A 24,951-nucleotide genomic window follows, 5' to 3' on the forward strand; every position below is an offset into this window, starting at 1 on the left:
TTTGCTATGTATTATGCCTGACTTGTTCACTCTAGGGCTTTTTATCGCAAGGCCAGCTCTACCAAAAGTTGTGAAACAGATGAACTCTGTTCCATCTCCATTCATGTCCATCCTTCTTGTTGTAGATGCCTCCAAGGCTTTCTTTCCTGGCATTTTAACATTCAACATCAGTTATTAACTTTGCCTCCATGGCTCTTAGGCATCTCTGAAAGGGGCTCATGGGCTGAACTTACGTGCCAAATTGTGTGTAAGTGTGTATTTTCACTGGGAAGAATCCAGAGGTTCCACTGGGTTTCGAAAGGTTTGGCAATCTGAAAATATAGGCTAAATCAGCGTTGCTTATCTCTCCTTTCTCTATCTCAGAATTTACTTGCACCAAATACCGAGGCCATGAACACTTTGATAATTTGATACATTGTTCTCTAATTACTCAATTTGCCTTTTAAAGGAGTTTTTTGAGGATAGACCCTTAACCCAAAGCAATGATTTCAATAATGAGAATATCAGGGATCAGGTAGTAACTCAGAGCACCCTTCAGATCACACCAGAAGGTGGCCTCAGATTCCACCCGTGCAGCTGATCACCTCTAACTTCTTCCTTTGCAGAGTTCGGGAGGATGGTCAGTTCGTAGCAATGGCTCTAAAATCACCTGCACTTTCTTTCTGTTATAGACTTCTTTGCACATAATCAGTGGCTGTATTTTGAGGGTGCATAGACCCTAGGACATCTTGTCACATGGTGATTGGAATTTAACCGTAGGGATCTCAAGCCATGAGCCCTACTCCCTCTTTCCGCATTTTAACTGCACTCTGCTTTTAAAGTGTTTTATTGTAGACTGTGGTTTATCCATGATCTTTTGATTTAGGAGCTAAGTGTTTTGAAGCTTAGCTCTAATATACGGTTATAGCTGAGTATTCCTTTCATTCCCTCTTCCTTGTTTTTTTTTTCATTCTGTCCTTTTGTTTTTCTTATCTCATACTGCAGTCACTTGAGGCCTTCCATGTTACAGCAACTCCTGCGACGTCTAGTTTTTGATGTGCCGCAACTCAGTGAATACTGCAAAATGCCTCTGAAGGTAAACCTCTCTATTGTTACAGAAAAAACAGTCTATGGCCCAGGACACTTGCCTTGTAAAACATGATCTTCACAACTGGGGGAGCAAAGTACATCTTAAATGGGTTTTACTCCTTTAAATTGATAGCTAACTAAATACAGTCTCCAAAATCAAATCCCTTCTTGAGTGTCAAGGTTGGAAAGAGTAGTTCTCCTAGATTCATTAACTGCTCCAATTTTCCTTAATCAGTTTCTACCAATTACTTGTTATTTAGCAGAGGTTAGTGAGGGCACTTGGATTTTGTACTTTCCTGCCCTAATTAGGTTTTCAGGATGTTCTTAATCTCAAAAATCTTTGAAGACCCTGTGATTCTTCATTTAGGTACAGAAAATAAAATGTCCCTTTTCTATTCCATACTGTGTTGTGCTTTTTTTTTCCTTCTGTAACAGGTCCTCTTTTTTACTTTTTTTTTTTTTACTTCTTTTCTCTTGTTTTATTAATGAAAAGTAAGGCCACAGAGTCGTCTCTTTGCCACCTGATTCCTGATTTTCCCACAGATTACCAACATTTTGTTGCTGGTATAGGGAGCATCGGGCCTGGGTAGAAGGACACCAGACTCTGCCACCCACACAGAGGGCAGTGTTTTTCATCTTTTACCTCTGAGGCACCCGCCATATTAGCATATTCAAAAGGGTCAGCAGTGGCCAGCCACACCTGAAGATTCTGCCCAGTGATTTCAACAGAACTTTTCCCTCTTTTCAGAAATATCACTAGTTCAAGCAAGGATTTCAAGAAGCATTTTACTGGGATAAACAGAATTCCCAGAAGCCTTTAATTCATCCTCTTTCTCCACGCCACGCAGAAGACAGCTTGTATGCTGTCAGATTCCACAGTCCTCCACGGGCCCATTTTTCTGTCTAACCCTAACACTCCCAGTATTCATCCCCCAAAAAATCCTTTAGCTAAAAACAAGTTTTTACAGTTCAACCTGGCATTGCTTCCTTGGCAGACCTGTGCCGTCAGCTGGATTCTGGCTCCCAAAGAAACATCACCGATAGCACTCCATAAGCTCACCTTTACCCCTTAGATCAGCGGGATTTTTCTTGGAGGCTGTGGATCCCGCCGGCTGAGATGGGACCATTGGCAGTGTACGTGTGCCCTCTATTGGCCATGTGGGGAACTGCTGCAACATGGCTGGACCGTCAGAAGGCTCAAGTGAAAGGCAGGGAAGCCAGGGGCAGTAATCAATGCTGAGAAAATCTGCAGACCCACAGCCTACTCCCCACCCTCCCCTCCCCATGTCAGCATTACCAGGATCTCCCAGATTTATTATAAGCAAAGATCTCAGAAGAAATTCTCCCCATCCCTGACTGGCTGGAACAGCACACGGCGACTACTTCCGGAGGGTAGCATTTTCTCAGTAGGAGTAGAAACAGTTCCTCTCCATTTTCCAGGAAATACGAGGGACGAGTTAGGAGGCACAAGAATTAATCAGGTAGATTCCGTTCAGGCTGGAGCTCATTAGGCACGAGAGCAGACCTTCCCAGCGGCGTTTGGGGGCCACTCTGTAGATAACCGAACAGTTTCCATTGTTGGTTTCACTCTCCTGATGCGTGTGTGCTGTTTTCTTCTCCCCTGTGTGCTGTTGATACCTGTGGATCATCTCTGCCCCACCCCACTGGCGCACATCTGTTCTCAACCTCCCAGCTTCTGACAAATCACTACGAACAGTGCTGGAAGTATTACTGTCTGCCGTCAGGCTGGGGGAGCTACGGTCTGGCTGTGGAGGATGAGCTGCATCTGACAGAGAAGATCTTCTGGGGGATTCTTGACTCCCTTTCCCATAAGGTAATGGCAGTGCTTCCTGAACAGAGAAGGGGGGGGGGTTGCCCAACCTCGGTGATACAACCACCTGCACGTAAGAAGAGCTGATACCTAGTCAGCCTCTATCTACCATGTGCCCAGAACTGTGCCAAGCACTTCACCAGCGGATCACATTCACTACCCCAACTCTCTCAAGTAGGAACTACCCCGACCCTCATTTGACAGGTGGGAGAAAGAGCAGCTGATGACTTGCCAGACTCACCAAGCGAATATATGGAAGGGCAACTTCCAGAGTGAATCACAGAAATATTTCCTGGTTCCAGTATTAATGACTCACCCCGCCCCCATTCCTTCCCTGCTATGTTGTATGGCCCCGGTTAGCTGGCCTTCACCAAGTTCAAGCCTAGAGAAGTCCTAGCGTCTGCCCCGATGAGGGGACGTGGGATTCCCAGGAGACCTTACGCCATTCAGGCGAGGTGCTTCCCAGCCACTGAGGCGAAGGAGCTGGAGGGGGGACGCAGGCCTCTGAATCCCAAGCCTTCCTGTGCAGTCTGATTGGATTACAGCCCCGACCTGTATGTAGGCAGCCTCACACCTGCTTCCCCTTCCCTTACCCCAGATTTAGATTTGTGACGTCACCAGCTTTAGACAAGATCGGGAACATTCAGGGTGGTATGGCCGTAGACAGGTCACCAGCTTTAAAGGTAGAAAATGAGAAGTTTTTCGGGTTTTCGTACAGAAGTCTGGAGCAGGTGTACAGCTGCAGTCTGGTGTTTCCCTACACTTACGTGATCTTCCCTCCTATCTTCCTTTGGTCTAGTACAAGCAGATCAAAGGTTGTCCCTCACCTGACGTGTTTTAACTGAGATTCCTTCCTGGCCGGGTTCAGGAGAGAATGTCTGTGATACAGAGCAGCCTGCCAATCGTGTCAGCATATGACCCGCATCAGCTACCGAGGGAGCCAGAAAAGCTGCTGTGCCCTCTCTAGGCACAGGCTGGGTCACTTTCTATAACCATCTATGGCCGACAAGTTTGTAGACTCTGTTGGCCTAGTGAGAACCACTTTAACCTTTAGATATTCCTGCAATTAACTAGTTAGGAGATATTGATTTAAACCTTGATTTAAGGTTTCTCAACCTACCGCAAACGGTGACTTGAAGGCTTTACAGATTGTCACTTTACTGTGACAAGGATACCTCAGTTTCCACCAGAATGGATTACAGGCTTTACCTGTTCCCCATTTTGGTTAACCTGGGCAAATGCACGTGTTTTTTTTTTTTCTTCCCAGCTAATCGGTGAGTGGTTCTGCCTGGCGGGCTATGGTTTTGGTGTGTGTGCTAACGTGGTCTTTGTCTTTCCTCACAGAGGTATGACCCAGATCTTTTCCGAATGGCCCTGCCCTGTCTCAGTGCTATAGCTGGGGCCTTGCCACCAGACTATTTAGATACCAGAATCTCAGCCACATTGGAGAAACAGATCTCAGTGGATGCAGATGGCAACTTTGACCCCAAGCCTATCAACACCATGAAGTGAGTCCAGAATCATCTCTAAGCTGGTCCTAGATTTTGCCCCGTGGCCATTGTTTCTCTTTCAGAAGGTAGCCAGAAATTTAAGCTTCCCTTCCTTCCCTCCTGCCAACATGGTTCATCATGTCCCTTGACACAAGTCACATTAGGTGTTAGATTTTGTCCTCAACTCCTGAAAGATTAATCCATCCATATCTGATTATATGCTGTATTATTATATTCTGGGCTTTCTTTTTCTGGAGGGTGAGGTTGGGTTATTTATTATAAGAGGTTGATGCTCTCCACATATGTCACCTGAGGCACTGCAAGAACCCTGACAAATGATGCAATTAATTTATTAATGAATTTTTTGACAAAATCTTTGCTCTTTGTGAATTAGGCCTGTACAGTACTAATAACATCATACATCAAAACATCTCCATAAAAAACACTCAGCTGAGCTCCAGCAGGACTTCAGGGTGTGAGGGCAGAACAACATGGGGTCCTTATTTGAGCGATTGGACCTGCTCTTTGCCAACGGATGCTGGATCTTTGGAAAAACTCTACAATAGCGCTTTTTCATTTCTCCCCCTGATTCTCCAGCATTCCTCACTGTTGATGATTAGGCCACAGACAAAGTATTAGACAAGATCTGCTCAATTTTGCCTTTGGCGGTACGGCCCCAATTATGATTATGGGTCGTGGGGCATACAGGCTTCATCTCCAGCTGCAGTTTCAACGAAAAGCTCCAAAACTGCTGTAGAATGAGCAGGGAAAAGGAGGCATCCTCTGTGAGCCCCTTGGACTTATCTATTATGGCAGTAGTTCTCAGATGAGAGCCATAGCCTCAGCCCTTCCCCGGAGCTGTCAGCTTGTGATAACATATAAAATTCATCTCTGGGAAAAGTAAATACATATTCCATCAGCAGAGCCTTGAGCTGAGCAGATGATGGGAAACCGAATTGAACCTGCTGTAAGGAAGAAGTAAGGGGTGAGGTGAGCCTTCAAGCTAAGGCCAAAGGAAAGGCAGGTATTGATTTGGAGAACTTGGCCCTATGAAAACGTAAGTGTGCTGAAGGAGGACAAAAGGTGTGATCACTTGGACGCTTTTATAAACATTATGAGACAATGCGGTACTCAAGCAATGGTGTGCTAATGATGACTCATTCGGTGTTTTTTGTTGGTTTTTTTTTTTTTTTGTGGTACACGGGCCTCACACTGTTGTGGCCTCTCCCGTTGCGGAGCACAGGCTCCGGACGTGCACGCTCCGCGGCATGTGGGATCTTCCCGGACCGGGGCACAAACCAGTGTCCCCTGCATTGGCAGGCGGGCTCTCAACCACTGCGCCACCAGAGAAGGCCCAGTGTTTTTTTTGAGCATTCTGATTTCTTCAAATAGACCTCTGACATCAGTATGGCTCTTTGAGTAATATGAGTAATGGGGACTGTGACCAAAACTTAAACAGAAAAGGGCCTTATTGCAAGGATGTGGGGTCTTTATTAAAACCTAGTGAAAGGCTGACTGCCCAGGCCTCAGCAAGAGCAGGAACTAAGGCAGAGTGACCAGATGGACATTCTCCAGGTGTCCACATTGGATGAGTCACCGTGAGGAGTTTGCTGTCCTGGCCTCACTCAACTAAGGATTCACATTCCAAGTTCCCTGGTGGTCTAGTGGTAGGATTCAGTGCTTTCACTGCTGTGGCCCAGGTTCAATCCCTGGTTGGGGAACTGAGATCCTACAAGCCGTGCAGTGCAGCCAAAAAAAAAGATTCAAATTCCAGGAAGAGTGAGTCTGACTGGCCTCGTCAGAGCCAGTCCTCAGAGACAGTTCACATAAGCCTGCACGCAAGTCAGGAAGACTTATTCCTTAAAGCGAAGTGGAGGTGTATTGCCAACAGAAGGGGCAAAAGCTGCAGGGCTAACGGAACTGACAGGTGTGCCTACTGGGTTGCCATGATTTTAGTATTTAAGCATGAATCACCAAACCCCAAAAGGTAGACAAGCACTATTTTGTATCATTTGGTCCTGTAGCTACCCACTTCTGCCATCCGCAGATCGGAGTTGTGAGATGGCAGGGCAGTGTCTTTGGATGAAGGGATTCTCACGGTCTAACCCGGACAGGTGTGGCCCGGGAGCCAGAGTGGTTCTTAGGAGCCAAGGGAACCCAGAGCAGCTGGAGGGAGGCCACCTGTGAAGCAGAGGCTGCTGCAGAGACGCCCTCTGATTAGCCATGGGTGTGTCTGCGACCTAGTCCTGGATATGCTTTGAGCTCAGGAAGGTCAACTGCATCTGGGGTCCACCTTCAAATCTGGGGTTAGCTGGTTGATCACATGCAACTTCTGACGGCTGATTGTTAGCTCTGGCCATCTTTTCGGCACATGTGACTGAAGTGCTTGGGGAGGTTGTAATTTTATTTTTCCCCTCATTTCACAGTTTCTCCTTGCCTGAAAAATTGGAATACATCGTCACCAAGTATGCTGAGCACTCGCATGATAAATGGGCCTGTGATAAGGTAGGGATCATCCTCCAACCCATAATTGTCAGGGGAAAAAAACAGCAGCCCAAGAACATGAAAGGGTCCAATCCTGGAAGTCTGCCTGACTTGCCTGAGCCACAGACTCGCCATGCCAACGGCATTCATTCCTGAGCGGCAGTTTCCCAGGGTTGGTGGAGATCGGAGAAATGGGCGGGGGCAGCTGCTGATGCGGCTTTTTGTGTCTCTCAAGAAAACGATTGCTTCTGGGAGTGTTAATGTCTGTCTTCACCTTGCATTTCCTGGAGTCGGCGCCCAAGCACATGCTTGCGTGTGTTTGACATAAAGGCTTAACGTGGGTCCGGAGGCTTTTATTAAATGTTTCCTTTGAACGTAGTGTCGGAAAAAGGGAAAATTGAATGGAGAGCTTTACCCTTTGCATTGTGCCAGCAAGCTGAATTTTATTCTAGGGAGGACACACGGCTTCCTGTGGTGGGCAGTGCTGGAACTTCCAGACTCTCCCTTATTAGTAAGCCTGTCCAGCTGGTGTTTAAAATTCTTCACCACATGAGGTCAGGCTGCTAATAAGTTTAATTGCTCTGTCAGCCCTTTAATGCTGGCAGGCACACGGGGAGGAATGCCAAAGACATCTCGGAGTCCTGTGGGCAGGCAGTTAAGCGCTGGGCCTTTGCCCAGCTGCAGCTTACAGCCCGTAACGGTGGACCTGTCTCCACAGCAAGGCCGCAGAAACCACCTGCCTGGATGCACCCTGGATGAGGGACCGCTTGAAGCCCTGGCTCAGCCTCTGCTCTGTTTCTCTCCTGAACCCCTGTTGAGAGCCCCTGATGACTCCAATCGTTGTATCTGTAGAATGGGCTAATACTCATGGTTCTAGAGCAGAGGTTGGCATGCTTTTTCTGTAAAGGGCCAGAGAGTAAACATTTTAGGCTTTGTGGGCCGGACAGTCTCCACTGCAACTACTCACATCTGCTGGCGTAGCACAAAAGCAGCCGATGACAACACATGAATCCATCGCAATATCCAATCCATCCCTAAGCCATGTGCATTTTACCTCCTTGTCGCTTTTGAATGTGAATGGTTCTCTCTGTGCCCCTGCCGTGGTTTTCGTCCAAGCTGCTCTCATCTTTCACCCGGACAATGTGATAACCTTCTAACTAGTCTGCCCACGAGCACTTTCTCCAGTCCGTACTTCACGCTACAGGCAAGTCATGGTTTCAGTATGAAAATTTGGTCAGATTCTCCCAAATGGGTCATGTTCTGCAACCCAGCCCCTTCTTGTTAAAATCCCTCAATAACTTCCAACCCTTTTCATGTCAACGTTAAAATCCTTAATATGGCCTGATAGGCACTGCTTAATCTGGTCTCTGCTACCATCTCTAGCCTCATCTCTCCCTTCACCCTCTGCCCTCCAGCCATATCCCCTTCATTTAGGATCGTTCTCTCTCTCTCCCTCCCTCCCTCCCTCTCTCCCTCTCTCTCTCTCTCTCTCTCTCTCTCTCTCTCTCTCTCTCTCTCTCTCTCTCTCTCTCTCTCTCGCACACACGCACACACGCACACACACACACACACACTCTGCATATGCCTGAATCTGCCCCCTGTCTGAGCCAGGTACCCATCTGCACTCACACGTGTGAAAACACCATTCACCAATTCCTCCTTCAAAATCTGTCCAAGTGTGAATTCCTAGGACGCCTCTTTCCCAGATTTCTCAGATACAGGCCCTCTTAGCACCTTGCTCTTTTCCTTCCCAGTATTTTTATAGCAGTCTTATATAGTTGGATTTGCAACAGTTATACATTTATATATACCAGTTACCAACTATGCATTTACTGACATGGTATTTGATGAGTCTCTCTCATCCACTAGCCTGGAAGCTTCAAGTTTGCTCACCCTTGCCAGGGGGGCATTGATAATCTGACAGGAAAAGAGTATTTTCCCCTGCCCTCAAGGACCCCACAATCGGTGGGAGAAACCAAGTAAAGCAGCCATTAAACAGGTTGTGCCGTGCTGTGATGGACATGAGCACAGGGTGAGAGCACACAGGAAGAGACCCCAACCCAATAGGGAGGGTCCGGGAATGCTTCCTCGAGCTGCTGACGCCTACAGGGTGTGATGAATGAGGGGCCGTTGTTCAGGTACAGGGGAGCAAGTGCACTGCAGGCCATGGAAGCAGTGGGTGCAGACCCCGAGAAGCAAAAGAGTGTGGTGGCTTTAGGGGAGCTTGGTTCGACACATTGGGGTCACGGAGTAGGGCAGGGGAAGAAGGGCAGGACATGAGCCTAGAGGGCCAACAAGATCTTCGCTGCAGCAGTAGAAGCCAGAAAGAATTTGGATTTCTACCATGATGGCAGCTGGGAATCAGAAATTTTTAAAGCAGCAGAGTGCCCTGAGCAGGGTATTTTATAAAAACCACTTGACAGTGGTGTAGAAGCTGGAATCCGTGAGAGACAGCAAGACTGGAGACAGGGAGACTGCATAGGAAGCCGTTGCAGTAATCCAGGTGACAGCTGATGGTGGCCTGAGCTAAAGCACTGGCAGGAAAGTGAAGGAGGGGCAGACCAATAGCTCTGGGAGGTTGAACACACATGAGAGAGTGCAGAGAAGGAAGAGTCCCACGTTTCCGGCTTGAAAAGTGAATGTAAGCTGGTGCTGTTCACGGAGATACAGGGAACCTGAGAGGAAGAGCCATTTAGAGAAGTGAAATTCCAGGTGCTGTTTCAGACCTGTTGAGACGTACCTATGGCCATCCAAGCAGAGCTTAAATAGGTATGGAAGTTAGGAGAGAGATCTGGGCTGGAAATGCTGATTTGGGATTAATCCACTTAGGGACCATGGGCCTAGATTATATCCCGCAGGGACAGTGTTCCTTGAGAAGGGACAGAAACTTGAGAAACAGCCACATTAACAAGGGGACATTGGCAGAGGCTGAGAAAGAGCAACTGGAAGTCTTTGTGAGGTTATGGAAAACAGAGCCTTATTTATCTCTGTATCCACCGTCCCTGGGACAGAGTTTGGCACCTACTGTCATAGGCATTCCACCAATGTTTGTTGCATGACTTTTGAAATTCTTAAACCTCTATGATTCTAGAAACATGCCTTGCTAGAGCTTTGCTCTGGGATTGGCGGGCAACGGGTGCAAACCAAAGCAGCCTCCTTCATGCCATGGCCAGTAGGTCCAATACTCACAAGCATTCAGCCTTGACATCTGTCCTTGCCTGTGATTGTGACACATTGTTCTGAAAAGCATTGTTCTCAGGTCTTTTGAAGCATACTTCTGTCTGTAGTGGGCCTGAAGCACAAGCGAGTAAGTGGAGGGGACAGCAACTAAAATGAGAAGAAATAAAGGAGCAGGGTTCAAAATTCAGGGAGCAGAGGGCCTGACAGCCCTAAAGGATCAATTAGACATTTTGGAGGGAAATTTCCAAGCTCTGTCACATTCCATTATTTTATTTGTTCAGTGAAAATTGAAGCTGGGATATGGGTCACATAGCAGGGCTCTCTGGGTGCCAAGGATATTTGAACTGAGAACATTTCTACAGAGTCAGAATGGATGGAAATATGGAATTTCCCTGGATGAAAATGTGAAGACCCATCCATTGATCAGGCCTTTCAAGACATTAACAGAGAAGGTAAGGACCAGGTCATGCTAATTTCCCTCCCCTGGGAATTATATCAGATGGCAGAGGAGTCAAGGGCACATTCACCATCCAGTTCCTTAGAGAATTTCCAGGACTCTGGCAGACTCCTCAGGAGCTGGCCCATGGGCCACAGCCTCAAGACTGGTTTCTGAGAACCCAGCCTCCCATTCTGCTGTTTGGTTCTGAAAGCCCATTGGAGAGAAAAGCACCAATCAGCACTTAGAGGCTGGGCCAAAATGCATTTGTGTTTCACTTGTAACTGAACTAGGAAGGGCTTCTGTTAGATTGTTGCAGGGGGCGGGGGGACTTGCATTGTTGGAGAACATTCAGATAGAAAGGACTTCCAATCATGACGGATAAAAAGAATAGAGAGGAGAGTCCCCAGGGAAACGTGGACAGGTCTCCTGGTTTGTTTTGTGTGTTTTTTAAGTTATGAGATTTGGTTCAACTCAACTCTGAATTCCTATCTTGCGATCAGTAAGAGTTCCTTGCAGGCTTTAGACCTAGTGTCACAGGTAAAGGATGACATGTGTATCTTTTTGTGCATATTGACCAGTTATAAAATTGTGCATGGCTCGAAAGAGAATTCTAAATCTAAGAAAGTCTATTTCCCATGCTCGGAGGAGAGCTTCGTACAAATGCATTTTGACGTGTCCCATCTTAAATACCTACCAGAGAACAGAAGTCACTCTGGAGAGAAAGGGGTGGGTCCAGGGCTGGCGACTCTTGTGCAGTGGGCGGGGCACAGAGGAGGCAGAGGTGGCAGCGCTGGGGGGTGGGGGGAGGAAAGAGGTCATTCTCCTGTTCTCGCTCTGCTTTCTCCACAAACTGTGGATATGTCTGGCACATTCCCTCTAAAAGCAGGAGACTATGGGGTCCTATACTTAAAAACCTCAGAAAGACGGATGACGTGTTTCAGATGGGTTGCTGCAGAGGGTGTTCTGACCCAGTGAGAGGAAGCTGGAGCCGCTTAGCTCCCCTCCACTGTGGGAGGACCTCTCTTCCGGGAGACAAGCCAGCCACAGTGCTGGGCCGTGCCCTGCACAGCTCTTCTGCTCCAATGTTCTTCCAGGAGAAGGAAATTTATCGCTGGCCTGCCAGAGAGTCCCTGAAAACCATGCTGGCTGTGGGCTGGACGGTAGAGAGGACCAAAGAAGGAGAAGCCCTATTTCAACAGCGGGAAAATGAGAAGCTTCGAAGCGTGTCCCAGGCCACCCAGGTATGACCATCACGCCCAGAGGCCAACACTAGGCCAATAGAACCCATGGAGAATCTGGGAAAGCTATCCCCAGGGTATCAGAGATGAGGCCCACCACCAGTGAGCCCTGGGAATCTTTCAGGACATATCTTTGGCCACTGAAGTCAGGGATGCTGGTGAGAATAAGGCAAGTAACGGGAAACCCAGTGATTCTGCCTTTGCTTTCCTAGGGCAACAGCTACAGCCCTGCTCCCCTGGATCTCTCCAATGTTGTGCTGTCCAGAGAGCTCCAGGTCAGTGTTGATACTTTCAGAACAGCGTAATGGACTTTCTAAAACCCCTCAAGTGCAGGACATATTACCCTCCAAAGAGTGTTCTAGAAAGGGGCGAGGGGGAAGAATGCCTAAAACATATCACCACTGAGATATCAAAATTAGAGAGGGCCACAACGAGCAGAGGCCACTCATCTGACACAGTCTCAGCAGAATTAACCAACAGTCTGAGAAGGTGAGGCTTTGCGCTTCTTCCAGAGACGTCATAGCAGGTCATGACTCAATAGAAGGAAGATCGAACAGCAAATTACTGTACAAAAACCCAAAACAGAACTCATAACAGCCAGGAGAAATAACTAGGAGAAAATGGACGAGGTGGCCCCTGGGTTGGGGTGCTGGACTGCTCACACCGGGCCCCCCAACCTTGAGGACAATCGCATATCCCGTGGTGGATTCACTTGAGTTGCCCTTGGTGGTACAGACAAGTCATCATTGTAGGATTTAGGGACTTACACCCAAGAGGATGAAATTAAAGGCTTAAGCTTCCTCACCCCCATTCCTCCCCTGTGCACATGTCAGTGACCGTGACCGGCCCCAGCCTGAGGCCGTGACTCCTCAGAGAGTCCATCAGACCAACGCTTTGGACCTTAAAGAAATTTTCTTTCCAGAGTACACCCTTCATTCCGGGTCACTATTTTATGAACCTTATAAAGATGCATTCTATTTGAGAAATCTTACGTGCAGCAGTTTTCTCCAACATGTGATTACTTTTAGTTTGCAAAGCTAAAGGCTTTCGGGGATCCTAGAGTTTTGCTTGACCCCTCCCCCCGCCCCGCCCCCAGCTCCCTGTCTCGGGTCAGGAGTAGAACCCTTCGCTCCTGTGACAAATGAAGTGCCACCAGAATGCAGTTTCCAATGGAAATGTGTGTTTCTCAGAAATGCATCAAACTGCCAAGATAATAAGTTACCAGAAAAGGACAGAATTAGAAATTGTTTTCTGTGTGTATGGGAAGATATAAAACTAATGGGGTGCGTAAGCAAAGACTAATTAATGATGGGAGACACTCAGCAATGTGCCATTAGCGTTTGGTGGTGCTCTGTTCCCGAGGCTGCCTGCAATAGCGGGGCAGATATGAACCCATTTTTCTTGCTTGCTTTCTCTCTGACTGTCGTCTCCCTGTTGGGACACAGGGGATGGTGGAGGTGATAGCTGAGAACTATCACAATATCTGGGCCAAGAAGAAGAAGCTGGAGCTGGAGAGCAAAGGTGAGCTAGATTCACAGCATCTCCCACAGAAGGTGAGCTGGGGGGCAGGTGTGTTTTCCCAGAAGTGCAAAGGAAGAGCCACCTATTTTGTCATCTCTCACTTTCCTGACCCCAGGTGGCGGCAGTCACCCTCTTTTGGTACCGTATGACACCTTGACCGCCAAGGAAAAGTTCAGGGACCGGGAGAAGGCCCAGGACCTGTTCAAGTTCCTCCAAGTGAACGGCATTGTGGTTTCTAGGTAAGTCGTCTTCCAGGTGACGTTAGCGGGCCAGGGGCAGGCTTGTGTGGTCTCTCGTGCTCTAGATATTTGATCACCTGCCTGCAAAGCAGATCAGAGTAAGGATAGCGGTTGAGTCTTTTGAAATGAATAGGTGTTTATTCTGGAGCATGAAGCCCTCTCTTCTGACATAAATAAGACTGGTCGATATCAATTTCTAAAAGTCAGTTACAGCAAAGAATCGTGACAAATTATACATCTGTACCTTAAACATTTAATTTTAATTAAAACAAACATACGTGCATTCATTCACAAATCTTGTACCATAGACCCCCAGATCTCATCTTTGTTGGTTGTTTTATTGATTGGAATTATAAACCACATCCATAATGCATCCTCAAAGCTCTTGAAATTGGGCTAAAGAGCAGTTAAGGTATAGTTAAGAGAATTAAGGTACATGCAAAACAATGTAAATGCAGTATTCTAGGTTTGTTTTTTTGTTTTTCAATTTCCTCCCTATCTTTTACGGTTGTCTCACACCTAATTCAGAAACGCTGGTTTTGGAAACTTACGATTGCAGGTCTTTGCAAAATATGCAGCTTAGTTCTCACAGGATCACCAGTTCTCTTCACACTTGTGTTTTTTTGTTTTATGTGATATTTAATGAAATGCCATAATAACAATAGGGAAGATGAGTGACATCAACAACCTTTGAACAAAGATGGCAACTCCACTGGAGAGACTGAATGAATCATGATTTCCTAAGACTTTCTCTCAAACTTATGTTTGTCAGAATCATCTAGACAAATGTTTTAGGTGAGGATGGTCTGGGCTGCTTAAGTCTTAAAGGTAGAACCTGTTTTCCCCCGCTGGTCAGGTGTCGGTGATGGGCTGTGCTTGCGGCGTCTTTTGTAGAACGAAAAGCAAGGCAGTGTCCCCACCTGGATAAGCCATTCCTCCTGAAAGAAATGTCTGCTGAGCCAGCTGCTGTTTCTTCTCTTAGTTTCCTACAGAATTTTTGCCACTGAATGACAGAAACCTAAATAAAAATCTATGCAAATATTTCTGTTGTAGCTCATATGAAAAAGTAACAAAACCTATTTGCTGTATTGTTGAGTGGGAAAGGTCAGGCAGCAGGAGACAGCCTCTGGGAAAGCATTTAAGAAAGACTCCCATCATCATTTTAATCCTGTTCTTAACACCAAGATGCATGCAGACTATGATTTGCCAATAAATAACTTGCTCACAGAAGTGAAAAATTCCTCTTGGCTATAAGAAGGGAATCAAGGAAATAGGAGAGGGAAAGGAAAAAGACCACAGAATTCAGCAAACATACGCTTGTAGTGGTTTACCCTGAGCCAGAGCCCGTGGTGGGCACTTGGATGTACCGATAAGGCGGTAACATCCCTGTCACCAAGGAGAAACCCTAGGTTCCCGCTACCCATGCCTCAGACCTGCTCCATCCTCAACTTCCCCACCACTTGACGACAGCCTGTTCTTCCCGATGCCCAAGCCAAAAACCTTGACTCCTCTCTTTTTCCCTCAACCCACATCCAATCCTTTAGGAAATGCTGATGGCTCTCCCCTTAAGATACCCGGAATCTGACCACTTCTCGCCCTTCATGCTGTCACTGCCGTTGCTGAAAGGGCTTCCTTCCTGGGGCCCCTGTTTCAATCCTTGCCCTCGGTCAATTTTAATCCTAGCAACTAGAGTAATTCTGTCACAATGTGAGTCATATCATGTCGTTTCCTCTACTCAAAGCTTTCAATAGCTTCCCATCTCAAAGCAAAAGCAAAATGCTAAGGACGGCCCACGGCACCCTGACGGTTGCCTCCACTGCCCACCCCACGCCCCTCTGACTGCCTGCTCACTTCCATCCCTCCACACTGGCCTCAACTCAGCATGCATGTGCCCACTCAGGACCTTTGCACCCCCGCTCCCTATGCCTGGAAAGCTCTCTCCCCTCATGTCTCTATGGCTCACCTCCTTCAAGCCCAGCACTGATTTAACACGACAGTCTGCTCAACCCCATTTCAGGTACTCTTGGGCCCTTTCATCTTGCTTTAGTTTTTCTTTTTTTCCCAAAACTTATTAACTTACAGCATTCCAGATAATTGTTTTTAATTTATTTATTTTATTTTTGGCTGCGTGGGGTCTTCGTTGCTGCACGCAGCCTTTCTCCAGTTGTGGCGAGCAGGGGCTACTCTTCGTTGCGGTGCGCAGGCTTCTCGTTGCCATGGCTTCTCTTGTCGCAGAGCACAGGCTAGTCTAGGCACACGGGCTTCGGTAGTTGTGGCTCGTGGGCTTAGCTGCTCCACGGCATGTGGGATCTTCCCGGACCAGGGCTTGAACCTGTTTCCCCTGCATTGGCAGGCGGATCCTTAACCACTGCACCACCAAGGAAGTCCCCAGATCATTTATATTTCGTTTTATGTAGTGTTTGTACCTGTTTATAGCAAGCACGTAAGTTCCATGAGCGCAGGGATTCTTGTTTGCATCTCTGATTTATCCCCAGCTCAGTATTTGTTGAATGAATGACAAAGATCTTCCTGAAAAATCTTTGCAGAAATTATTGTAGCTCAGGTGTTGCATGCTCACAGAGGCAGGTTTCAAGTGCAGGGGGAAGTGAGTCAAATGATGAGTCAGGTCACTAAGCCAGAATAGCCATCAACATTTGGAAAGCAGAGTTGACATGGAGGAAATTGCTTGTGCACCAAAGTCACATCGTTATCTCTGTTACTCCCTGGGGTTTTACCCATTTCCAATCTAGAGGTGTCAAGGATATGGGGCTGGATGCCTCCTCCATGGAAAAGAGGTTTGCCTATAAGTTTTTGAAGAAGATCCTGAAATATGTTGATTCTGCTCAAGAGTTGATCGTCCATTTGGGTAAGTATCATTATGAAATATCAGAAAAATGTGTGCTTCTCATAATACCAGAAGGAATTAGATATTCCTTTTATGAAGAGCGATGCTTTCATACTGTAGCTGTTCATGATTCTTTGAAACATATGGTTTAGGGAAGGACACAGTGGCTGAGATTTCCCCCACACACACACTTTTAAAAAATCAGTTTTGTCTTTGGTTTCCCTTCTGGGTTTGATTGAATCATTTGTCATTTTTCACATAACTCATCCTCCTCTAAGCTTTCCATCGTTTTGTTTTATGCCTGTGAGCATATGACTCAGCCTCTCTGAAGCTGCCTTCTTATCAGTAAAGAGTAGTGAAACCCTAGACAATTGACACAAGAAATAACCAACCCTCACAATTATAAAGTACTTTGTAAAATATTAGATATTTTATAAAATCAAATGGCCTTTTTATGACGAAAAGCTGCTTTGTTTCTTTAATGCTGTGACTCCTTTTGTTTTTGTTTTCTTTAGCTCTGGCCAACTTTGTGTCACTTTTGTCTTTGTAGAAACCATTGTCAGCAGTGGGAAAACTGAAAAGTCTCCCCATGACCAGGAGATCAAGTTCTTTGCCAAAGTAAGTGACTCTCTGCATTTAACCGGATTACCTTCTTCTTGGGATCTGTACAATTTAGGGTACAAGTTAAGCAGATCCAACAAAGATATCCAAAACTCCAATAATGACTTTGATGAGATGGACGTGTGTTTCTCTGTTGTGGAAAGGTCCTGAGGCAGGTGGGTGGTCCGAGGAGGTAAGCAGCCTGCTGTGCTCTACGCCATCACCCAGGGACTCGGGTTCTTCCTCTCTTGATGCTCTCTCATCTCCTAAGATGTGGTCCCTGACAGTGGTCCAGACTCACTTGTACCACATCTGTGAGAAAGGGGGGAAGGATAGCGGAGGGCAAGCTGTTGTTTTATTAAAGTTCTAAAGTTTAATAAAAGTTGTTTTATTAAGTGGCTAGAACTTACTCATTTCAGCCTCAGCTAGCTGCAAGGGAGGTGTGTAATGCGTGCTTTAACTGGGTGACCCCATGCCCAGATAAAACACGGGGATTTCTACTGCTAAGAGAAAGAAGGGAAGAACGAATTTGGGTGCCAGTGAGCTGTCTCAGCCACATAACCCTACTCAGAGGACTAAATACAAGTGAGACTTTGGGGTAGCCATGCTCTGAGAAGCAGAGACAGGATGGTCAAGTCCAATAGTGCTGGGCCATGCCTTAAATATTCTGTTGGGTGCCATGCCCAAGAAGCCACATCTGAGTGCAGATGTCCTACAGGACGCCCCTGAAAATGTTGATTCAGGATGTGCATTTCTTTGGGCCCTTAGTCAGTGTCCTGCCCTATCCCTTCACATATTTCTAAGGCCTCTGGTTACAGGCAAAGAAGAAAAAAAATGTTTTGGAAACTGGGATTCACGGGGTAGAGTTTCCTAGAAATTCCAGGACCAGAGTCTTTTTGTGTTCAGAGTCTTTTTGCTCATTAAGGATGAACTTTTTCAAAGGAACCAGAGGAAGGGCTTTGGCCAGCCTCCTAGAAGTTCATCTCTGGTGGATCTTTCAGGTTCTTCTCCCACTGGTTGACCAGTACTTTACCAATCACCGCCTCTACTTCCTCTCGTCCCCTCTGAAGCCCCTTAGCAGCAGCGGGTATGCCTCTCATAAGGAGAAAGAAATGGTGGCCAGGTGAGTCTACAGAAGAGAAGGTCGCGGTGCTCACGTGATTTATGTAAAACCCCAGACTCCTGGGGCTTCGGTGGTGAATCTTTTGGAGAAATGAACTGTGGCCTGATGATTGGTAGCTCAAGAGGTTTTGGTTATCATCTTGGTTTTGAAAGTGACTTTATTCACACTTACCTGTATATTATTTTGACAACCGAGAGAGGTGCACTGTTTGGGGGTATCAGTAGGGCTTGGGGGAAACTTATATACTCAGGTCAGCTTCTATCCTGAAATAACGTTTAGAAAAAGGAGAAGGTAATTCTGAAGCTTGGGAAAAGCAAACACACAACGTTGAGAAGAAACGGATTAATACTGTTTTCATTCTCATTCTTCTCAGACTTTTTAAGCTGAAATTTTTTTTAAGGAATCAGATCTTCCAAGTCTTGGTGTGGATGATCTGAGATTTGAAATCTAGAGTGACATAATTCAATCTAAATTCCTAACAGGAAACAAATTTTCATCAAAAGCGCCAGCTTCCCTTCTTATTCCACTAGGCATGACACGTGGATGGCTCAGCAGAGCTGAGAACAAAGGAGGTGCTTCAGGATCAGGCTACAAGTGGGTACCACTATGCCTCAGGGGCTCTGTACTTGATTTACGAATGACAAGGGATGGATTAGACTTCTAAATGGCAAAGAGTTAAGGACTGCAGTAAAGGCAGTCTGTCAGCCCTTTCCCTGGCATCCACTGATGGGGAACAGTGTACTTTATATTTTGTAAGGGCCCAGCCATTGAATATGACCATCTTTGGGAGGATATTCAACCTTAGGATTTAGCTAACATTTAGCAAGCACAGCATGGCTCCGCAGTGAGCTCGATTTTTGCTATGCACAGGTTATTGCCCACCTGTGGAAATATCACTGTGAAACACCACAGTGCTTTAAATTCCAGGAACCACCTGTGTGTTATGATCTCCATTTTGCAGATGAGGAAACTGAGGTTTGGGCAGGTTCACTCCAGTGCCTAAAGTGACCCAGGTAGTAAGTGAGGGCAAGAATGAAAGCAGAGCCCTCTCTATCCAGATCGAGTGCCATTTTCTCTACACTGTAACTACTTCTGACATTAATATTTGTTAAGCAGGGAGGAGCGCATGATGTCAAAATGAGATACACGTAGAATCACTTACTGACCCAAGATTTCCTAGATATTTTCATGACGCACCGGTGTTTTTTGTAAGAAGTTAAGGAAATGAAGAGCCAAGTGAGATACTCAGATAAGCCAACAGAGGGCAGGTGTGTCTGTTCTCTTCATCTGTTTTTCTTAGGGTATTAATTCATGGAAATGTAACATTTGTTCAGCCGGGCACCATTTGTCACAGCTGGAATACAAGCTGGAGCTCGCTGATCGGCCTTGCAAATAGCTCTCAGATCCATCAGTGTGCCCGCCGCCCTCCCCTAGAAGTGGCCATATCGGCACTGAACGTGCTCACATTTCCAGACCCCTTTTGTTCCCAGCCTTCACCCATGCCCCACCTCTTCTGCATCTGATGCAGTTTACCAGTGCTTTCCGGAATCTCTCCCCCGGGATCTCTTTAATGTATCACCTTCAAATTCTGAGATGAGAGAGAGGCGCCTGGGGACTCTGGCTCCTCATAACTCTGGGTGAAGGGCAGTGCTTCTGCTTGAATCGTGGGTCCCACAGGCAACAAAAAAGGGCCTTTGGAAATTTCAGACCCCGGCCTTGACATACCTGAGAAAGCACTTCTGACAGCAAGGGGAGCCACGTTTACGTTAGGATCAAACAACCCAAGGATCTGCTTTAGTTAGAAAAATGTTATTTTGTATTTATACAGAGTGGGTTCATTTTGAAGCATTTTGCCAGAAATAACTGAGTTTATCAGCCCCTAATTCCGCAGACTAAAAGGGTCACGTGATTAGTCGCTGACTACAGACGAGAAAGCTAGAACACAGAGCGGGATGAGGTCGCTTCACCACCACAGCCCAGCTAGTCCTGGCAGAGCCACAGAAACTCATATTCCTCCAGGATCTCCGCCAACTCCATGAGTTTCCATCAGATACCTAACTCTGAAAAAAAAACAAACATCCGGGGAAGAGAAAAGAAGCAGCAGTTCATCTTTAATTTCACACTCGCTTGGCTGCCAAATTTCTGTTAACTTACTCTGAGCTCTCTTAAGCTCTAGGCCAGCGTTTCCAACTTATTTCCACTGCAAAAACAAATGACTAAGCAGAGACTTTGGCTGTGGTGTCCAGTAGACAGCCCAGAAAGGCTCAGGGTATTCACTGAAAACCATTTAGAGGTGAACAAGTTTTCATCCCCACCAACACTTGGATGGATTTCTTCTCTATCTGAGCTGTCCCCTAAAGGTTTTTGCCCTGTGTGGGGCAAGACGCCCATGACTTCTAAAGAAGATCTTGGGAAGGACTTCAGCTAGGTCTCACCTTGGCATCCCATGGCCTGTACCAGGTGATTTTATTTTACTTCCCCTCTTTCTGTTCCACCAGGAAGCACTGCTTTCTGAAGGGATTGCTAAGTTCTTACCTAGCTGTGCCAATGTCAAGTAATGTCAGCGTTCTGAGGAATCTCCTCCCAAGAACTTCAGCAACACAGGTCAAATGATGGCCATAGTGCCCCTAGACAGGGGCTATCAGGAGTGTGTTCGGAAACATCCGTGGGCTCTTTGCTAACTGCACAAAGCCCTCTATTAGACACTGTGGAAAGTTAAACAGTGAGACACAACTGGACTCCTAGGGGTTCCATGGTAGACAGTACGGGTGAAAGCATGGAATAGGGTCAAAAAACACAAAAGCGTAGCAGATGGGATTTCCTAGCTTCAAAGACACCGATAAGACAGCAACCCAGTCAGACCTATAGGCTAATGGAGATGTCAGAGAAAAGCCATTCCTTGAAATGTTTCTGGTTCAGCACAGTATTGCCCACACCTGAACCTTTAACTTTCTTCCAATCCCACCATCTTGCACACCTCCAACTAAGGCCTCACACCCTGTTCCCCCGAGTGAAGGCTACAAAAAGGGCTTGCAATCCACTGCAGTAATGGAAAAATCATGCTTCCTTCCAGAATCCTCGTTTATCCATGAATGTTCTACAGATGAACCTTTCAACATATAGTACGCTGTAGCGAGAGGTGGTTTGCAACAGGTGGCTCATTGCAAAACATGGTACTTGCTGCAGAAGGATTGTTTTCTGCCTGCAAGGTACCTCTCGTGATTCTCCAGCAAGACAGTGGGAACCACGTGTTGTCCTAGTGTGGTCCAGAGGATTCTTTGAGGGGAACACAGTGCATCTTCCTGGAGTGCTGTACTAGGCACTTTAAACGCGCAGGCTCAGCGGCCATGGCTCACGGGCCCAGCCGCTCCGCGGCATGTGGGATCTTCCCGGACCGGGGCACGAACCCATGTCCCCTGCATCGGCAGGCGGACTCTCAACCACTGCGCCACCAGGGAAGCCCCCAGAGGATTCTTTGAGGGGAACACAGTGCATCTTCCTGGAGTGCTGTACTAGGCACTTTGTTTTACTGCACAGGGCCCAAGGGGTGGGGTACAAATGAGTCTTCCTTGAATCTCTGTCCCTTTCTGACTTTCATTGTTTTCTGCTTCAGCCTGTTCTGCAAACTCGCTGCTCTTGTTCGACATAGGATTTCCCTCTTTGGTAAGAGAAGTATTGCTAAAGGCTTCACCCTCTGTAATTATCCTGAACTTGTGTTTTGCCTTCATCTGTGGCTCCTGCAGACAAGCTGAGCCTTAGGACTGAGGTGTCACCTAAATTGGCCATAGAAAGTTGGTCTGAAGTATGATAAACCCCTCTCTCCCCCCTTGAACAGCTCAGATTTTCCACGCCAATGAATGCTTTAAGCCCTGCCTCTAACTTCCATCATAAAGCGATGCGTCAGGCCAGAGATAAATGCTTTGGCCCCGAACGGAGGCCTGGCACTTGGTGTGTTGGTGGTTAATAAGGCTGGGCTGTTTATGCTTATTGAGAAGATTGTGTTTAAATGACAGGCTGAATGCTTTGGGGAGTCACAGGTGATACTTTTGATTTTAGGGAACGATTCTACTACAATGGTGAGCTGTCTTCACATCTTAGCTCAGACACTTGACACAAGGTAAGTGTGCCCAGAATTTTCCAGTAGTTTCTCAGGACTCCCTCTCTGATCCTCTCTCCTTGCTTATTATTGTACTGAAGAGGAGATGTGTCACCATTATGCGGGAGCTGGGGAGAAAATGGAAGATGGGGAAAAGGTGGATCCCACCATGACGTTAGCACACTCTGTTTCTCAGCTCATATGACGGAGAGCCACCGTCATGGCAGGTACCGAAAGCTGAGCATTTGATCAATTCTTGTCTTCTCTTACTGAGAAGTTCATCTTTCAGAAGATAAAATATGTAACGTGGCAAAGTACCACTTCGTATCTAATTCTCCACAAAAAAAGAAAAAGGAAGAACTGCGTGATGGGTGGCAATGCCATAAGAATCCTGGGAGAGGGGACCCATAGCACTCTGAATTCAAAATGGCCAAGGAGGGGATGTGATTACCAGAAGATCAAAGACAAAGATAGACTCGAGCCCATGACCTGAGGGTCTGATGGGAAAGATGGCTGAACAAGAAAGGAAGTCTTCCTTTTCTTTCACATACATACATATATGTGTATGTGTGTGTGTGTGTCTGTGTATATATATTCTGGTAGTATAAACATAAATTATTTGATGAGATAAAAAAGAGAAGCAGTGCAAATAACTGACAGGGAGTTTTCTTTAACATACTCATTAAGCAGGGCCCTTGTCAAAGTTGAGAAAAGAACACACATCCCAAAACCCAACGCAGAAGAGAGGCACCAACCTAAAAGAGTGGCCAGATGATGAAAATCCTCTACAAACTAAGAATGTTTTTTTTTTTTTTTTAAAGTTAAGGGTAGTTAAAGGGGATTTTCAAGTGTCGGAGAGAAACAAACATGTTGTGGAGATATTACGACAGCACAACATTTTCACGCCCAGACCAAAGCATCCCAGGGATGCAACTGGGACGAGGAATCTTTATTCCCAAAAGCATGCAAAATGCCTTAAGAGAGAGTCCTCTTTCTTAAACATACCGACCTGCATTTTTTTTCTGTAGTGATTCCTGAGAAAACCTGAGGAGGATGGTTCATAAATACTTACAGCAAGCCTCACTGACTTTCTTTCCTTGTTTTTATTTTTCTGATTGGCTGGATGATTATCATGAAAATGCTGTAGATAAAAAGCATCTGTCCTTATAGCAAGCCTGTCATAATCTTGTGAATAAGATGTAGAAATATGGAAAAGAACAGATGACTTGTAGGCTTTGTTCCAGTTCTAAGTTTCATAAAATAGTTTTAAAGGAAAGCCCCAGGTACCCATAGTTAATCTCCATTCCCACATGTTTTTTTCGGTGGTCTGATTAAGCTGTCTGTTTTAAAAGGGGCTGGCTCTTCTCCACTCCCCTTCTCCAAGCTAGAACATCCCTGAAAACTGACAGAAATCTAAGCTTCAGTTGATTTAATTCTCTGTTCTCTCTCTCTAAGAGGTCCTACATCACAGGAGAGCTAATATTTCTAATATTATTAGAAATATAATAGGAGAGCTAATATTTCCTTATGAAAGTTGCTGAGCCCATGTGGAGCTGCAAGAAAAGCTCCCCTCGCCCTCCTTTTAATTAGATATTTGCAGAAGAATGTAGCCAGCCGCAATATTATATAGATAGCAGGTGACCAATATCAGTTTCTTTCTAAGTCGTCCTGCCATTTCCTAAGAGTTGAGCAGTCATTCCCTGAAATCAAGCATGCCTTCCAGTTGCTGGCCCCGCCCCCCGCCCTTTGGGCTTGTGGATCCCAGTTTCTTTTTGGATGCTAATAACCACTCTCTCCATTTCTCCCGACTGGGTGTCTTCCAGGTGAGTGGGGTGTCAAATGTCTGCCCGGGTTGCACTGCAAGCCACCAGTCTCAAGAAGGGGGTTGGCCAAAGATTCAGATTACGCTTCTGGTTTTGAACACTGTTTGCTTACAGGACAGTCATGAAGTCAGGCTCAGAGCTGGTGAAGGCCGGGTTACGAGCATTCTTTGAAAATGCAGCCGAAGACTTAGAGAAGACTTCAGAAAACCTGAAGCTCGGCAAGTTTACCCATTCCAGAACGCAGATTAAAGGCGTCTCTCAGAATATAAACTACACCACGGTGGCCCTGCTGCCCATCCTGAAGTCCATCTTTGAGCACATGGCTCAGCATCAGTTCGGGGTGGATTTACTCTGTGAGTCAGCCTGCTGTCCGTCATGGATCCATGTGCATCAGGCCACGGATCAGTAGGAAGTGTGTGGCTCACTCCCTTAGGCTGACCTTGAGGACAGAGTAGAGATAACTCTTCCACACTTTTTCCTTCTTAGATTTAAAAATGAAGTAATAGACTCTTGGAGGGGAAGAAATGCCCAAATTTGAGTATATGATATTTCATCTTTTCCCACTGTTTTTCAGGACCGCATTTTTCCACCCACTGGTTTAGCTCTCAGCCATTGTGTTCTCACTTAATTTGAATAGGTTATCTGAGAAATCCAGCAAGAGATATAGGTTGCTCCCAGACTACCAATTTTCCTGTAAAGAAGCTTTAATGTATTCATTGGATACCAGGAGCAAAGAGAAGCTGCTAACATTTCATTGTCTAAGCCTCCAGAAGAAGACTGTAGTTGGTTGGCTTTCTTTTCGTTTGCATTTGGTACCATGTCCAGCCCTCTTATACTGCCACCAAGCTTCAGTTTCACACTTTAAATGGTGGCACAAGATTTAATTAGTTTAACCAGTTGTCAGTAGCTGAGGCTGTGTCTTCCATAGCCTTCGACAGGGAAAATCAGTTATTTCCATGGGGTTAGGGGGACAG

General features: G+C 46.3%; 1 protein-coding gene across 1 annotated transcript in view; it reads left to right on the plus strand.

Annotated features, from left to right (window-relative positions):
* Positions 1 to 24,951, plus strand: part of RYR3 (ryanodine receptor 3) — a 381,491-nt gene that overhangs the window by 271,231 nt on the left and 85,309 nt on the right. Inside the window, exons 49-63 of the mRNA XM_024732458.1 lie at positions 985 to 1,075; positions 2,762 to 2,902; positions 4,244 to 4,407; positions 6,816 to 6,894; positions 10,416 to 10,505; positions 11,587 to 11,733; positions 11,943 to 12,005; positions 13,176 to 13,251; positions 13,367 to 13,490; positions 16,241 to 16,356; positions 16,886 to 16,953; positions 17,937 to 18,058; positions 21,672 to 21,721; positions 22,115 to 22,175; positions 24,092 to 24,330. Of these exons, the coding sequence (XP_024588226.1) occupies positions 985 to 1,075; positions 2,762 to 2,902; positions 4,244 to 4,407; positions 6,816 to 6,894; positions 10,416 to 10,505; positions 11,587 to 11,733; positions 11,943 to 12,005; positions 13,176 to 13,251; positions 13,367 to 13,490; positions 16,241 to 16,356; positions 16,886 to 16,953; positions 17,937 to 18,058; positions 21,672 to 21,721; positions 22,115 to 22,175; positions 24,092 to 24,330 (1,631 nt within the window). The remainder of the gene's footprint in view (positions 1 to 984; positions 1,076 to 2,761; positions 2,903 to 4,243; positions 4,408 to 6,815; positions 6,895 to 10,415; positions 10,506 to 11,586; positions 11,734 to 11,942; positions 12,006 to 13,175; positions 13,252 to 13,366; positions 13,491 to 16,240; positions 16,357 to 16,885; positions 16,954 to 17,936; positions 18,059 to 21,671; positions 21,722 to 22,114; positions 22,176 to 24,091; positions 24,331 to 24,951) is intronic.

The sequence above is a fragment of the Neophocaena asiaeorientalis genome, unplaced genomic scaffold (assembly GCF_003031525.2).
Source record: "Neophocaena asiaeorientalis asiaeorientalis breed wild unplaced genomic scaffold, Neophocaena_asiaeorientalis_V1.1 scaffold119, whole genome shotgun sequence".
Lineage (NCBI taxonomy): Eukaryota > Metazoa > Chordata > Mammalia > Artiodactyla > Phocoenidae > Neophocaena > Neophocaena asiaeorientalis.